Genomic DNA, 15,944 nt, shown 5'->3' with positions numbered 1-15,944 from the left:
TGCTTCGATTGGCATGAATATTTGCAGATTACAACCAAAAACATTGATATATCTACGTATCCATCAGCAACACCGTTTTGATTGTATTAAACATCCATAATGTATCTTCAACGTTTTGTAGACCTAATGCATAATAGAACTTAGTGATATTGTAAGCGATTTGACATCAAAGACATTCTAGTGTGAGGCTGACAAATAAAAAGATTTTTAAGCTTCTATTTTAGCATTGGATGTTAGCATTGCATTCCCTGTTAGTCCCCTGTGATGAAATTTTGTCATTTCAGATAGTATAATATTACTATCATATAGCGTGACATAAATGTAACCTCTGCATGGCTTGGTGTGATGCTTTCATTTTCTTATGCATGTAAAGTTGAAAAACAAAACGTTCTTTGCAAGAGATGGTTTAGATTATTCAGTTTCCTTTTTGTGATATATTGCATCCACAGCAATGACCGGCAATGCCTGACAGCCGTTACACTTGATAAAGTAGCAATAATTTAACAGAAAAAATAATCTCAAACAAGCCTTAAAGGGGCACTGTCATGCATGGATTTTTTCTAATTTAAAGAGTACTGCTTCTTACGTGTGTTATGAAACAATCGCAGTCCGCCACATCAACTCTGTTTCCTGTGAAAATAACGTGGAAGAGACGGACCATTGAAGTGATTGGTTAAAGATTTGCATTCACCATCCGTCCAATTTGGAAGAATTACGTAAAAGGACCATCTGTTTTGTGATCTTTAAGTGGGAACAGTTGATGTTGCAGAACACATTTCTTGGACAACACACATTAACCAGCGATAGTTTAAGTACTGGAACAACATAATTCATACCAATGAAAAGGTTTTTTGAAAGGATATTGTCATCCATGATATGCCCTATACAGAAATAAGAATCAGACAATACAAAAAACAACAATAGTTTATTTTTTAACCGTATTTTGTGTCTGAACTACAAACTGTGTTCCTATAATTGATCTTCATATCTTTTAAAGGTCATAAAAGAATGTTTACATGAAAATCAATGTATTATCTTCTTACAGCTTGTTTGTCTTTTTTACTTTTGAGAACAAGTTGTTGGCACATGTAAAATCAAACTTTAAAAAGTTTTTTTGTTTTTGTTCATTTTATTCTCAAAACATATGCTCATATAAATCTACTGCTAGAACAGCGTTTCCTCTCTAAAACAAACAAACAATCAAACCAACAAATCAAACTAAAGTATGAATTTCAGAGCGGCGACAAAAATATTTATACTTCCTACATATATATGCGACAGTCTAACTAACATATTTGTTGTTTACCTTCAACTTAGAAATAAGGGACGGTCACACTTGTTTGCTTTCTCTCGGTACGGACGGTCAAATCAATCATGGATCAACACATACACCTCATTCCAGTGGTAAAAATGGATTAAATGAACACGTATGCGACATCAGTGCAACTTCAAGATGAATATAATCCTGGGAGGCCTTTGCACACTGATTTGATATTTCTCTGATCACGTTTTTGTATTTCATTTCCAAAAACGTTTTCATTGTAATTCCGTTTATTATTTAAGATTTTGGTCATTGTTAAAGCATATAATGAGAAAAACAATTGTTGGTATGGTCTGTCTTCAGATCTGCAACACGTGTGATTAAATGCATATTGTCAAATCAAGAGCCATTGTAGATAACCGAAGGGCTTGGATTGAATGTATCTGTGACTGGTAGTAGAGATAAAGCAAAGTCCTTGCAGGAGAGCCTCTCCGGAGACACCTTTCACAGTCTTGGATGTGACCAACACATCCTAACATCACACATTTCCAGTGTTGAGACTTGGCAAATGACTGTAGAGTAGACGCGGTGCATTCAGCACGGGGTCTGTCTCTCAACCCATGGGCACGTCAATTAAAATGGAAATGGCCCAGAGTTGGGGCTCTGAGCGGAGATGAGACGCAGGTGCCACCGGGAACATCTGCTTGATGCCCGGTCCCATATGCCCTCCCCTGACGCCTCGCGCGGCATAAGCCCTGGCAGGACGGCCTCTCTGGGCCGGGTGTCCTGTGCTTGGCAGGGGCCCTGTGTGGATCTGGGACTCCCGTGCCCTGGCCATGTGTGATAGTGGCAAGCGGATGACAGACAATGTGCTCACGCAGCTGTATAAAGGATTTAGGAGTGTGTTTAACTGCCCCTCAGCAGTGCTGCTGTTATGCTAGGGGAATGGAAGCTCTGCTCGCTCTATCATGGCCCTAATCAAGAGGATTTAACTTCAATACATCGTCAGGTAAGAAGGTATCTGTGATTTTGGTTGGTCAGAGAAGTGACGTGAAGTTAACCATAATGCTGGTCATTATTCAGACACGTGTTTGTAATTAACCCTTTGATTTTAATCTTCCCAATTAGTCTTAGACTCTTTGTTTGTTGTACCCTATGATTGCATTTGCATTAAGACCCTCCCTGATTAGCAAGCAGTTGTATGCTAGTAAATGACATCGTTAATCTCATAATCTGTGGACATCTTTGCACAGCTCAAAAAATCAAACAGGTGAATGTTAATGGGATAAATGTATAGAAAAAATGAAACCACAAATAAGTCTGTTCCTTCATAAATAAAGTGTATAAACTTAATTGTTTCATTCCGTATTAATCTCTAATTGTTGGCTGTTATTTTTACAATAGTAAAAATACAAATGTTCCCTTGTTGTAAAATCGTCTGTAATGACATTTTATATCAGTATGATAGAATTTATGAATCAAAAACCAAAAACTAATCCCATTCCTCATATGCATCAAGAAGGTTTATCTTTTTCAAAAACAATTGATTGCAGAGGAGATTCACTAATGAGGCTGAAAGTTTTTAGCAGATGTGAGAAAAAAAGCATCCTGTCTTTTATCTGTCAGACTACCTGATTAAATTAAACCACTAACATTCTTTTCTTTAAGCGTTAAAGTAAACCTATCAACAATGAAAATAAACAATGAATCAAGAGCTGAAAAAATAAATGCAGAACACATTTTTTTCTAAATTTAACCACAATATTTTTCTTAAATAAATAACCTTTGTTTTGTAAAGACACTTTTTGAAACAGTAGACATACCCTAATTCCCAAAGTCATTGAATAAACATCACCAACAAATGATTAGCCGAGGACACATTCCAGGTTTGTCCCCTTCAATGGCCTGCAAACTCCTCATCCTCTCGGCCAATAATCGTCTTGTAAATATTGTCTATACTTGAATGAATCAGTGTGTGTCCCGTTCCATTCTGGGAAAACGAAAACGAAAGCAGATCAGATCTGGGTCTCTTGCACATTGTCTTTGGAGCTCGCCCGGATCAATAAAGGTTCATGCGCGGAGCTGTGTATGGAGTTGATGGTGGAGACGTGGTTGTACGCGTTCTTGTAGCTGTTGTAATGGTTGAGGTGCTCATGCTCCAGTGGGGGAAGGGAAAGGTGTCCCTCCATGCCTGGACCGCCGGTCACGCAGTCCTCGTCCACGTTGATGATCTCGATGGTGCGCTGGGGCGCGTGGTGGTTCTGCTGGTGGTGCTGCTTCCGCATCTTGTAGAAGATGATCAGCATGACGGCCGCCATCAGCGTGATGGCCACGAAGCAGCCGATGATGATCTTGGTGGTCTTCATGACCTCGTCCAGGCCGTTGAGAGAGCCCTCTCCGCCCAGCTCCGTGACAGGGACGGTGTACGGCCTCTCCGTCGTCCGGGTGGACTGCGACCTCCGGGCTGTGGTGGTGGTGGCGGCGGTGGTGGTGGTGGAGCTGGAGGAGATAGACTCCCACGGACCGGACGTGGTGGGTCTCACGTTCTGCTGCACCGTGGTGAAGCCCTCGTTGTGCGGGGTCTCTATGGTCTCCACCGTCACCGTGGTGAAGTAGCTGAAGCCGCTGTTTTCGGTGGACGTCACGTTGAGCGTGGCGGAGGCGGTCGTGTTGCCCGCCGAATTGCTCACCATGCACGTGTACGTGCCCGTGTCCTGCATGGAAACATTGGTGAAGTTCAACGTCCCGTCGTTCAGAACAGAGATGCGGACCCTGTACGCACCATGTGTCATGATGGAGCCGTTGGGGGTAATCCAACTGACAGAGGTCAGGGAGCTGGCCCTGCATTTGAGCTCTGCGGGGCTGCCTTCTGTCACATTCAGGTCTGTTGGGCGCTCCACAATAACAGGAGCATAACAATGAAAGTAGTTCTGGTCCAGTTCCCCGATGTAGCGCCCCTTGTGGCTGAATGGGGAGCTACAGCGGGCGCAGCAACTAGTGTTGGCCGGCACCATCTCTTTCAGCCACCAGCTCAGCCAGAGAATATCACAGTTACAATTCCATGGATTGTGGTGTAAGTGCACCCTCTCCAGGTGATGCAAGGGCGTGAACAGATCGTGGGGCAACAGGGTCAGGTTGTTATGGGCCAGGTTGAGCTCCACTAGCGACTGCAGGTCGTCAAAAGAGTTCCTCTCTATGGTCTGGATCTGGGCGTGCATCATCCACAGCTTCTGCAGGTGAATCAGCCCTTTGAACGAGCCGGGCTTGATGACCGCCAGTTGGTTGCCAGACATCTCCAGCTCATCCAGCCTCACCAGGGGAATCAGGTTGGGGATTTCCTTTAGGTTGCACATACCCAGGTTCAGGTAGCGCAGGTTGCTCAGCCCTTCAAAGGCCCCTTCCGATATGTAAGAGAGACGCTTGAGCTCCCCGAGGTCCAGCCGGCGTAGCGACGGCACTCTGTTGAAGGCATAGGAGGGGATGCTCTCTATGGGGTTATTCCTCAGCCAGAGCTCTTTCAGCTTGGAGAGGTACTCAAACGCCCCGTTGGGGATGGTGGTGAGGCGGTTGTCAAAAAGCTCCAGGGTGTTTAAGCTGGCCAGTCCATTGAAGGCCCCCAGTTCAATGTTGCGGATGTGGTTTTTGCTCAGCTGCAGGATCTCCAAGTGTCTCAGGTGCTTGAAGCTGTCCACCTTGATGACCTGGATGAGGTTCTCCTGCAGGTTCAGGTAGCGAGTGTTGGTGGATATGCCATCGGGGACATCGCGGAGACCGCGCCGCGTGCAGATGACCTTACTGAACTGGTTACTGCAGGAGCAGACGGATGGGCAGGTCTGAGCGCGCACCAGCCCTGCCACGACCAGTAGCTGGAGGGCCAGGAGCAGCACAAGCAATGGGTCGGACAAGGCCCGGTTCAGCCTAGGACCTCTCATCATCTGCTGCTGCTGAGAGGAGGTCATCTTGTTCAACATTCATAATTCATTGACGGGTCTTCCACTCTAGAGAGAGAGAGTACTTCAGCCGCCTGAAACGAGAAGTCAGAAGAGGGCAGAGTGTTAAAGTGTTTTATATTTACATGTGTTAATTTATCAGCCGCTGATAAGTGAGTAAGGCTGAGAACAATCTAAGTTTACAATCGAAATCGGAGTGGCTATTTATTAAATGTCTAACCCATTGGGATTTCATCAATATTTTTGCACTTGTGAAAAATGAAGAAACTTTGTTATTCAGGTGCTGTGCTGGATTTTGTTATTGTATTGAAAATGAAAAGGCTAAAGTGCTCCCCAAGCTATTTAAAGAAGAAGAGAGGGTGCCTAGTGGCCATAGAAATCTGAAATATGAGGTTAATATTTCGTTTTTGTTTTGCATTTTTGTGGATAAGCAATACCACATACTACTAGTGTATGATAATTATCCCACTGTAGATATCCCCAAAGTAAAAATAATGTGCCACAGCATTGCTTTTCTGTCCTCAAACCGATTCGTAGCTCAGAGCTTTCCATTGTTAGAAAAAGGCAAAGAGCCATCCAGTTGTTTCATGCATCGGAATCTAAACCTACTTATACCTCTTTATATCTACACCTAATTATACCTACACCTACTTAAACCTTGTTATATCCACACCTACTTATACCACAGCATTGGGATCAATACTTGATGAGTGAATACAATTAGTCAATGACGCTCCAACAGTGTGCATTATCTTTCCATAACTGCACACCTCTGCCTTTCAGCAGCTCAGAATCAATGCGCTACAAATCCAGCTTTACAAACAACTCTGAAATACAACCTTTGGCCTGACAACGCAAAAACAATTCAATCAAAGTACCGCAGGAGAGTATTCTGAAAGTAACCTTACAGCTGGATGTAACATACATCTAATCATGTTGCTTACGGTGATATAAGCGGATTTAACCACTCAGGCGTATCCTGTTATTGATATATTTAGCGGGACATCACGCCTTAGTTTATTCCTTACATAACCCTCCACATAGATCTGTTTGAAGTGTCAGTTACAGAGTAGGTAAACAAATCCCTGTGCATGCACAGTTCCTTCATAGCGAGCCCGTCTCTGTTGCCTAGCATAGATGTTTGGAGAAACCATACAATGTAAGGGCTAATGGCTGGATTCTCTGGATCAGTGGTTTGTTTCAATGTTTTCGGGTTGACAATGAAAATCCACAGCTCCGAAGCCAAGAGTCATGCAGAGACAGGATATTCTTGTAATAAGGAGGGAAAACATTGTCACTCTTTCTGGTTTTACTGGATTTCAGTACAAAGAAAAATAGACACACATGCCAGCCTCAACTTGAAGGTCAGTCAGAACAAATATATATATATACACACAGACACAGCAATTTAATATCAGGGTCCAATTTATTTATTTACTCCGGGGCCGTCAGTAGACTTCATCTTCCTCTCTAATGAGATATACACACACACACACACATGCACACACACAAACACACACACAAACAAGGAACAAAGACACACAAACACACACACACACACACACACTGAGTCTCCATGCAGCGTTCAACCTTTTTGCCGTGTCATATCTCCAGGATGAATGGCGGAGATAAAAGCGAGTATGACTTCTGTGTGCGGTGATTTATACCTGGCACTGAGAGAACATCAATAAGAGCCATGCCCCCCACCCCCACCACCACCACTCCTTCCAGTGAGATATCTGGAAACTTCTGATAATATGACACATGTGTGGTGACATGTTGTTGTCTGTGTAACAAGGCACACTAGGGATGCCGTCCGCACCAAAGCCACCTGAGGACATGGGGAATGGGTTGGGAGTATATGTAGAGATATATGTTTGCGTTTGTGTGTGTGTCTCTGTGTGTGATGTTCGAGTGTGTGTGTTTGTGTGTGTGTGTGTGTGGGGGGGGGGGGGGGGGGTTTGTGTGTGTGATGTTCGAGTGTGTGTGTGTGTGTGCATTAGAGTGAGTGTGTTTATGTGTGTGTGTGGCTGCGTGCGTGTGCGTGTGCTTGAATGTGTGTGATTAGTGTGTTGGTGAGTGTAATGTTTGTGTGTGTGTGTGTGTGTGTGTGTGTGTGTGTGTGTGTGTGTGATTAGTGTGTGGGTGAGTGATGTGTGTGTGTGAGTTAGTGATGGTATATGACTAGGGGTACGTTCTGGCAGTCAGGGCTGCCTCTCGGCAGTCACTCTCTGGTGTTATGTGTGTCACAGCGCCTATTTATATCCCTCAACTAAAGGCTTGTCTCCTTCCCTTCAAAACGGGCAGGCTATTACTGTAATTGCTGATTAATATATCGATTAATGACTCCATTCATCTGTAATTGCGAACTTCAAACTCCAACCACAGGAAGCCTGGAGGCAAGAGATTTTTTGGTGTATTCTTTGTATTAAGTCAGGATTTTCTCTTCTTGCCTTGTTTGATCCTTCCCAGGGCTCGACAAGAGCAGGGAGAGCAGCTTTTTGTCGAGTGGTTCTATCCGATCCCGGTACGTAACCGGTACCGTGAGCATTTTGTCTCCACGTAGCGTTCAACCTTATTGCCGTGTCATTTTGGTGGGATAAATGATAGAGATAAAAGCGAGTATGAATGCTGTGTGCTCTGATTTGTGACTTTCAGCGTTACAGCAAGCTGATGCGTTTAGAATTAAGGGTGGGTTGAATCACTTTGCTAATAAGATCTGAAACGTATACAATTCTATCATTTGACCTTATTTTTGTTTATCTTATGCTACATTGGTACACAGCAAGGTTTGCCAGAGTGAGCTAGTTTTGAAAATATTATAACATGTTTTATGTTGCTTGATTTGGTACAGCAAGACAGCTTCCTGTGTCTTCATGCTGCAGTGTAGTCGGTCTCATTGGTGAGAAGTGCCAAGATTAAGTTGATTTGCAAACCAAACAGTGAAGGAACTATGAACGAAACCGGCAGACAATGGAAGAGGAAAATCTGTTTTCTCTGGGAAACTAAATCAAAACCGATGCGTGGTGGAGACGTTGCTGTCTAACACAGTGTATCTCTGCTTCCTCCGGTTCCAAGCCATGCCATCCTCACAATGTTGTACCAAACACTCTGAATGTTAATCTTTAGACACTCTCTGCTCTGGAATGTGCATTGTGTTGTATTATAAAGTGCTCAGAACATTGGCTTATCCCTTGTTGTGGTTGCATAAATAAATACATATCTATTAATATGCATGCATGGGCCTTTGCATGTAGTACACAGTGACGTCAGGGTGGAAGTAATTAACACAGGAAATAAACAACAACTGATTAGATCTAAGCTGTGTTGTGGATCTGGGAGATTTGTGTGATTGGACGAAATCACTCCGTCCCTTGGGGAACCAATGAGAATACACCTTGGAAGCCATAGAAACTAGAAGCGATATTTTTGCATGCTGCAACAAATCAATATGTCAGAGGCAGCGACCACACAGTGCTCAAACAACAGCCCGACTGCCGTCCATCCATCATCCGCGACACACAGAGAGCCCACAGTCCAACCGGCTGATAATCACAAGGCTCCTGTTTGTTCCGGTGCATATAGAAGTCACACAGAAATCACACCGGGAGACAAAAACCGCGCTACCCAAAGAAAAGCGAAAAACACTGAACCACTATTCACATAGGAGAGAATTATCCTTTAAAAAACGTTGTCTAATCCTACCCCAGGATAGCAAATTATTTCCCTTCCTTTTCATTGACTAAAGAAAAAGGATTGCTTCTTTCACTGGAAATATTTTCTCCCTCTTCTTCCTCCCACATTAATAGCAGCATAAGAACAGGCAAACTAGGATGTGCTTGTGAGAGTGTGTGTTGGCATTTCTCTGCATGCTTATGAATACGTCTGAGCGTGTCTGTGTGTTTGTGCACGTGTGTGGGAATGTGCATCTGGGTTTGAGAGTATGTGAGCTAGTGGGAGTGTCCTTGTTTGCTGAAACATGTGAAAGAGTGACAGGGAGAGAAAAGGAAAGGGGAGGGAAAAAGAAGGAGCTATAGAGAGAGAGAGAAACAGATCGAGAGGCAGAGACACAGAGAGAGAGGGAGACGGAGACAGAGAGAGAGAGCGAGTTTGAGACACACAGAGAGGCAGAGAGAGAAGCAGAAAGGGGGAGAGAGGGAGGTAAAGAGGGAGACAGAGAGAGAAACATAGAGATAGAGATGGGGGGGTGAGAGAGATACAGAGAGAGAGAGGAAACAGAGGACAGAGGGAGAGGGAGAGAGAGATGGGGGGAGAGAGACATGTAGAGAGAAACAGAGATAGAGATAGCGAGACGGACACAGAAAGAGAGGGAGAGAGAGAGAGAGGCAGAGAGAGAGAGAGAGAGAGAGAGAGGCAGAGAGAGAGAGCGGCAGAGATAGAAACAGAGAGAATCAGAGAGAGCAAAGGGAGGAAGAAGCTAGCGAGATTAATTAGATGCAAAATGAAATGAGGTCAGTCCTTAATAATAGCTTGGTAGTAACTTCCTAACATCCTGCGACGAAGCACAAAGCATGGCAGCGGAGAGGAACAACCACCCATCATTCTCTCTTCCTCCTGCTCCCACCGTTCCCCGCATGCTGCAGAACCACCGTGGGCCTAAAAATAACACGCACACCACGATGCCCCGGCGTGACCGACGCGGGCGATGGGATTAATGTACTGTAGATGGTATCGCCCCGCGCGCCTGTGTTTTTTTTATACGCACCGTGCGCATTATGTCACGCATAATCCCAAGCGCGGGTCTTAGCCGAATCTCACTGGTGGAGGAAGACGTGGCGGAACATCTCCTCCCCTCGGGGGCTATTGTCTGGAGATTAAATGAGACTGCTGTTGGATAAACCCAACGCATATAAATGAACGCATAAATAAATAAGATGGCACAGGAATACATCGTATTACTGAACGACCACATAGGTGTTTTTTTTATGCGCGAGGTGGACTCCATGTTTCATCTTTATGGTGTGGAGGAGAAAAAAAACACACACATAAGGGGTAAGGTATCCACGATGTGATGACAGTGTGGGAGGACTTGGTGGGGGGGGTGGTCCGCTGAAGGGAATGTTCCATCAACCCCATGGAGGCTTGGTTATTACATCTTAGGGCTGCGACGGCGCTTGAATAGCCAATATAAACAATTATCTTATCCTATTTTGACAAACGGAGAGTCGTTCACGCAGTTTATCAACACCTGCTACTTTATGCTTTGGATGTTAAAATATTTGGCGGTTGTTATTAATAAATGAAGCGAGGCACAATTAAGACAACGTTTTAGACTCTGAACGCTTGCGATGGGGTTTGCTTTTATTTATGTTGTTTTATAGACCCGACAGCGATTAATCAGAAAAAAATGCGTCATTAGATTAGCTGGCTGTGAAAATAAAGCTGAATTGCGGCTCCATTCCATTTATTATCAGGGCTGAGGTCCATAACACAGACACAGCATGAGTTTTACAGCTGAGGGAATTAGGGACCTAATGACATCATACATTAAGTCGTCTACTGTCTGTCTGTCTGTCTGTCCTCCTGTCCATCTGTCAGTTTGTCCACCTGTCTGTCCTCCTGTCTGTCTGTCCGTATGTGTGGTTGTCCTCCTGTATGTCTGTCTGTTTGTTTGTCCGCCCATCTGTCCGTCTGTCCTCCTGTCTCTCTGTGTGTCTTAATGTCTGCCTGTCCGTCTGTGTTATTGTCTGTCTCTCTGTCTTCTGGTGTGTATTCATGTTCTAAAGGCCTACCCCGATGATGAGTCTTCCTCCTCCAGCCTCTCTTCAACAACGAAAGACTGGGAAACAAGAGAGCCCAGATATGGAGGCCAGTGATTGACAGAACCGCTCGTCCCTCCAGATGAGCACCATTTTGTGAAAAGCAGTCTGCAGCACTTTCAACTTCCCCCACTCAATGGGAACCAAGAAAAACAAAAAAACACCCAACCACGATATGATGGGGCTAATTAGCAACAGCTGGGAAGCAGGGAAGCTCTGGTGTTCCCCATCCCCCACAATGAATCTCTGTCATTTCCGTAGTCAAGTAAAACCGGAACAGAGGAGGGGGAGGGGGGCTCCTCCGCAGGAAGCATTTTCTGCAAACATGCGAGCCACACAGGACAGGAAGCCCTCCTCTGTTGGAACGCCGCCTACGAAGCAGCCTTTCAGCCTCTGAGCGCTAGCTCTGGATGCTAACGTTGCAGGTTGCAGTCTGCTGCTAGTGTGCCATGGGTGCTGTTGAACAAAAGCGAGCAGGCGCTTCGTTAATTATCCATTAATTAGCAACACTCGAACACAAACACCAGTGGCTGAGGATCCTTGGTGGAGTCCCCTTCGCGGGATAAGGAGGCTCCTCACGGTTGTCGTGTCAACAGGAACCCAGGGCTTTTATCTTCTGCCAAACGGGGATGGAATTGAGTTGAAAGGTCAGGGTCACGTCGTTGTCAGAGCCCGGCTAAAATCATTGCTCTGCATCGTCTTTGACGGCGTGTGCAAACATAATTTTTTTTTAATGGACGTTGGCAGATTGGACCAATTTCCAGCCCCCCTCCCCCCTCCCTCCACCCGTCAAACATCAACTGATATCAGGCCCTAACAAAAGCCTTTAAGGTCAAAACGGCCAACACTCCTTTAGAAGCAACACGGTAGTAAAGCACTCTGTTGACACGGGACTGGGTCCCAGTACTAGACATACTACTGTCCCCGTTCTTTACTATGTTTCTCCTTGTATTATTTGAACTGCTTAAAGGTGCTCTAGGTAAGATTTAAGAGAAATTATTTCAGTGTAATTTGAATGAAGGGTCTAGCCGTCCGTTACTGAGCGAAATGCTCTCTGAGAGTTTCTAGTTCACTGTGCCCATCTTTGTAGGAGGCAATTTAGAATTAGGACCGCTCCTAGCTCATTACTGGCCAATCAGTGCATCTCTTCCCTGATTGATTCCGGGCATCCATCTTGCCTGTCAATCACAGGTGTGTGAATGAGTCATTTCTCAACGGAGGAGAAAATAGAGACGCGATGGAGGCGTTTATTTTGGGTTTAGTTTCTAAATGCTGCCCTCTCCTGCTCTTTTCTGCTCCCTCCAATCGTACCTGCAGCTGCTTGTACGAGACCGCGAGTATTTCTACGGGTTTAGCAAACCGCGACCAGAGATGACATGACAGCTGCTCCTCCACCCACATATAAGAGATATATTATCACTTACTGCGGAGACTAACAGTCTGCCGCAGTCCACACCACCACGGCCCTCCCCGTGCTTTCTCAACAGCACCTTATGCTAGTAGGCTAATTATGCAATGATTATCTCACAAACTATCAAATAATATAAGAAAAGCAATACAATACAGAAAAATTCAGCAAATAAGACAACAAACATCATCATATGGTGTGAAAGTAGTTGTAACTCGATTGAAACACCCAACCCTAGTAACTATACTTACTGCTGTACACTGATACTACTACTAAGACCACCAGTACTACTACAACAACTACCAATACTATTACTACTACTTTTCCCAGATTAAATCGATAGAGATTATAGAATTGAAGGACGACCAATTTGAACACTTTAATAAGGACTACCGTGGGATGATTAGAAATTGATACAACCTGCCAAACGAAATTGCAAATGGAAATAATTTCCTCTGGTGCCCATCAGATTATTTCTGTTGCCCAAACACATACAAAATACAACTGGTCCATAGCTGTGTATGCTCTGTAATAAACCGTATTGATGATTCATGTGTGTGATGTGTGGTCCTTCTAATCCACTTTTCTTCACAGAAATCTAGAAATGTTTACCCCCCTGATTCGCATTTTGTTTTGATTTGATTTCTCGTGACGGTTCACGATGGAATCACGGGGAGTGTTCCACACATCCCAGCTGCCGTCGCCGGCGGCGTTGCCTTCGTGTTTCATCACTTCGCACCGCTCCCCTTGCTCAAAGGCACCGCTCTGCTCCCCTTGAACCGTGCTGTGGCCCCACGCCTTGGCGTGCGAGTCAGCGCTGACCACTGCTCGCCGGGGCCGGGTCAGTGGGGGCCAGGTGTTCTGTGCTGCCCACCGGAGCGGGAGCAGAGTGCTGTATCATGTCTGCGGGGCATCGGCGCAGTGCTATTTGAGTGCAGGGTTCATATCCTGCCGGCCCTTACACTGGATAATGGCCCCGGCGTGAGTGGGAGGAAGGGGCCCCTGCAGCAACACATGCTCCTGATAAACGAGCTGATTCTAATTGGCCTCTTTGGGTACAAGGGAAATATAAGGAAAATAAATATATATATATTCAATGTTATTCATCAATTTGAAGGTTTAACTCGTATTTTATTTTTGGATCTGATTCATTTCTACCGCTGTTCTTTCTGCTGTGACACCCACGTTTCATTTACATTACATTTAGGGGAATTTGCTGACGATTTCATCCAAAGCGACCTGCAACCATTCATTCACATTCACACAATGCAAGGCGACAGCCAGCTTGTTGGGAGCAGTCAGGGTTAGGTGTCTTGCTCAGGCACACCTCAACACTCAAATAGCAGGATCGAGTTCGGTCAATCCGCTCGCCCTCCTGAGCTACTGATGCCCCGTTTCCCTTCTTGGGTTGATAAAGTACCGTCTTATCTCATCACGTGATGCCATCTGACATGTTATCTTTACAGAGTCGTTGGACATGACCATAAGGTGACTGGATGGCATAGGCAGGGATCCATAGCCCTGATTCCTAAATGGGTGTGACCAGTTGGATGACTTCATATGCTCATCTGATTTTAAAGCATAATTCTAAATAAATACAAATTAATTCTGCTGGCATAGACATAATATATTATTTGAGGACAAACTTTTAATACTCATTATGGTTTCTGACACACAATGTTTGCAACGTCATAATCTGCTTCTTCGCTTTTGTTGGTTGTCTCAAGAACTTTGTTTTCTTACGACCTTGCCAATTGTATTTCCCCAAGAGGCTTACTGCCCAACTTAAAGGGTAGGTCAGTTCAGAGGCATGCTTCCCACTTAAAGGGGAGGTCCATTCAGAGGTATGCTGCCCACTTAAAGGGGAGGTCCGTTCAGAGGCATGCTGCCCACTTAAAGGGTAGGTCGGGTCAGAGGCATGCTGCCAGCTTAAAGGGGAGGTCAGTTCAGAGGCACGCTGCCTTCTTAAAGGGGAGGTAAGTTCAGTTAAAGGGGAGGTCAGTTCAGATGCATGCTGCCCACTTAAAGGGGAGGTCCGTTGAGAGGCATGCTGCCCACTTAAAGGGGAGGTCAGTTCAGAGGCATGCTGCCCACTTAAAGGGGTGGTTTGGTCAGGGTTTCTTTTGAAGCCTTCTCCTGGCTCCTTGGCACAGGGCCAAGCAGGGGCTGTAAAATATATTGATAAACGTGGTCGTAGGGATTGAAGGGGAGTATATTATCCTTTTATTGCCATGATATATTCCAGTGCTTTGTATTATCAATCTTTTTTTACAAACAGAAAATAGTTGATACATGATTTATGTATTGTTTGATTTCAGCTTTAAGACACAGACTTTATAAACCCCCAAAGCCGGGGAAATAGAGGAGTGCCAAAGCAACGTGGAAGAATAAATATTATTAAGCGTAAGGGGATTTATTCTTTTTCAACATATCTATTTTTCTGTCTTCAAGGTTAATGTTTGCTTGCACTATTGTCTGAAATGCTTGGCCCCTGACCAGGATATTTCTCTAATATTTAGTATTAATATTCCGCCGGTGAAGCTTGAAGAAAGCCAGACGCTTAATGAAAAATAAGAGGCGCGCTGGCTGGATTCAGGACTGAGGACTGCAGAAGGTGAGACCTCTTGACGTTTGGACCTAGCCCCGGTAAGGGATAACTGCTAAGGACTTCTGTTTATCCACTTCAATTGAAGCACTTTAATGTATTCATCAACTTGGAGCCCAGGCAGCAGACGTTGCGGTGAAAGGACGGCCTTACCAATACAAAGTTCTCAATGGGTTATATTCAACAAGTGGTCATCTTGGTTCTAAACACTATTCGGCGTATGAATGTGGAATTCAGCTGCTTTGAATTTAATATGTATAAATAATATATATATATATATATTATATATATATATATACACATGTATATATACATATATATATATATATATATATATATATATACATATATAAGGAATACAAAATACAGAGAATTAATATACCTACATTTATAAATGTTGTTTATATATTATACATACATATGAGCATATGATTTATAATATTCATAAGGGTTCAATGAATTCATATTGCCGTAAGAAACTATGCCATCTATATAGCATTATGGTGTTACATAACGTGTTATGAATAAAGGGAGACTTATCAACTGCACTGAAATCAACAGTGAAGATCAATGTTAACAGATGGTTCATCAACATGTGGTCCATCTGTTTACTTTACATTTGCTGTAATTGACAGCAGCAAAATACCATATAGGTATTAATTATCTGATCAATAAAACATACATACACACACACACACACACACACAAATACAGCCTCACAGACACACGCGCACACACACATACACACACACACACACACACAAAAACGCACCCTTGCCGACATCCACGCACGTGCACACCCATATACACACACTGCATGTAGACATACACACACACACCCATGCACACACACATACACACACACACACAGACACACACACACACACACACACACACACACACACACACACAAACACACGCACGCACATCCTGATAAACA

General features: G+C 44.2%; 1 protein-coding gene across 1 annotated transcript; it reads right to left on the bottom strand.

Moving 5' to 3' along the window:
• Positions 1-3,276: 3,276 nt before the first annotated feature.
• LOC307080111 (leucine-rich repeat-containing protein 4C-like) lies at positions 3,277-5,232 on the bottom strand (the record flags this gene model as incomplete). The annotated part of the gene is made up of 1 exon (XM_079742730.1): positions 3,277-5,232. One exon carries the CDS (start codon positions 5,230-5,232, stop codon positions 3,277-3,279), a length of 1,956 nt encoding a protein of 651 aa, XP_079598856.1.
• Positions 5,233-15,944: the final 10,712 nt, after the last annotated feature.

The sequence above is a fragment of the Pollachius pollachius genome (genome assembly GCF_949987615.1).
Source record: "Pollachius pollachius genome assembly, chromosome: 9".
NCBI classification, from domain to species: Eukaryota; Metazoa; Chordata; class Actinopteri; order Gadiformes; family Gadidae; genus Pollachius; species Pollachius pollachius.
This window is presented reverse-complemented; position numbering and strand designations above follow the sequence as displayed.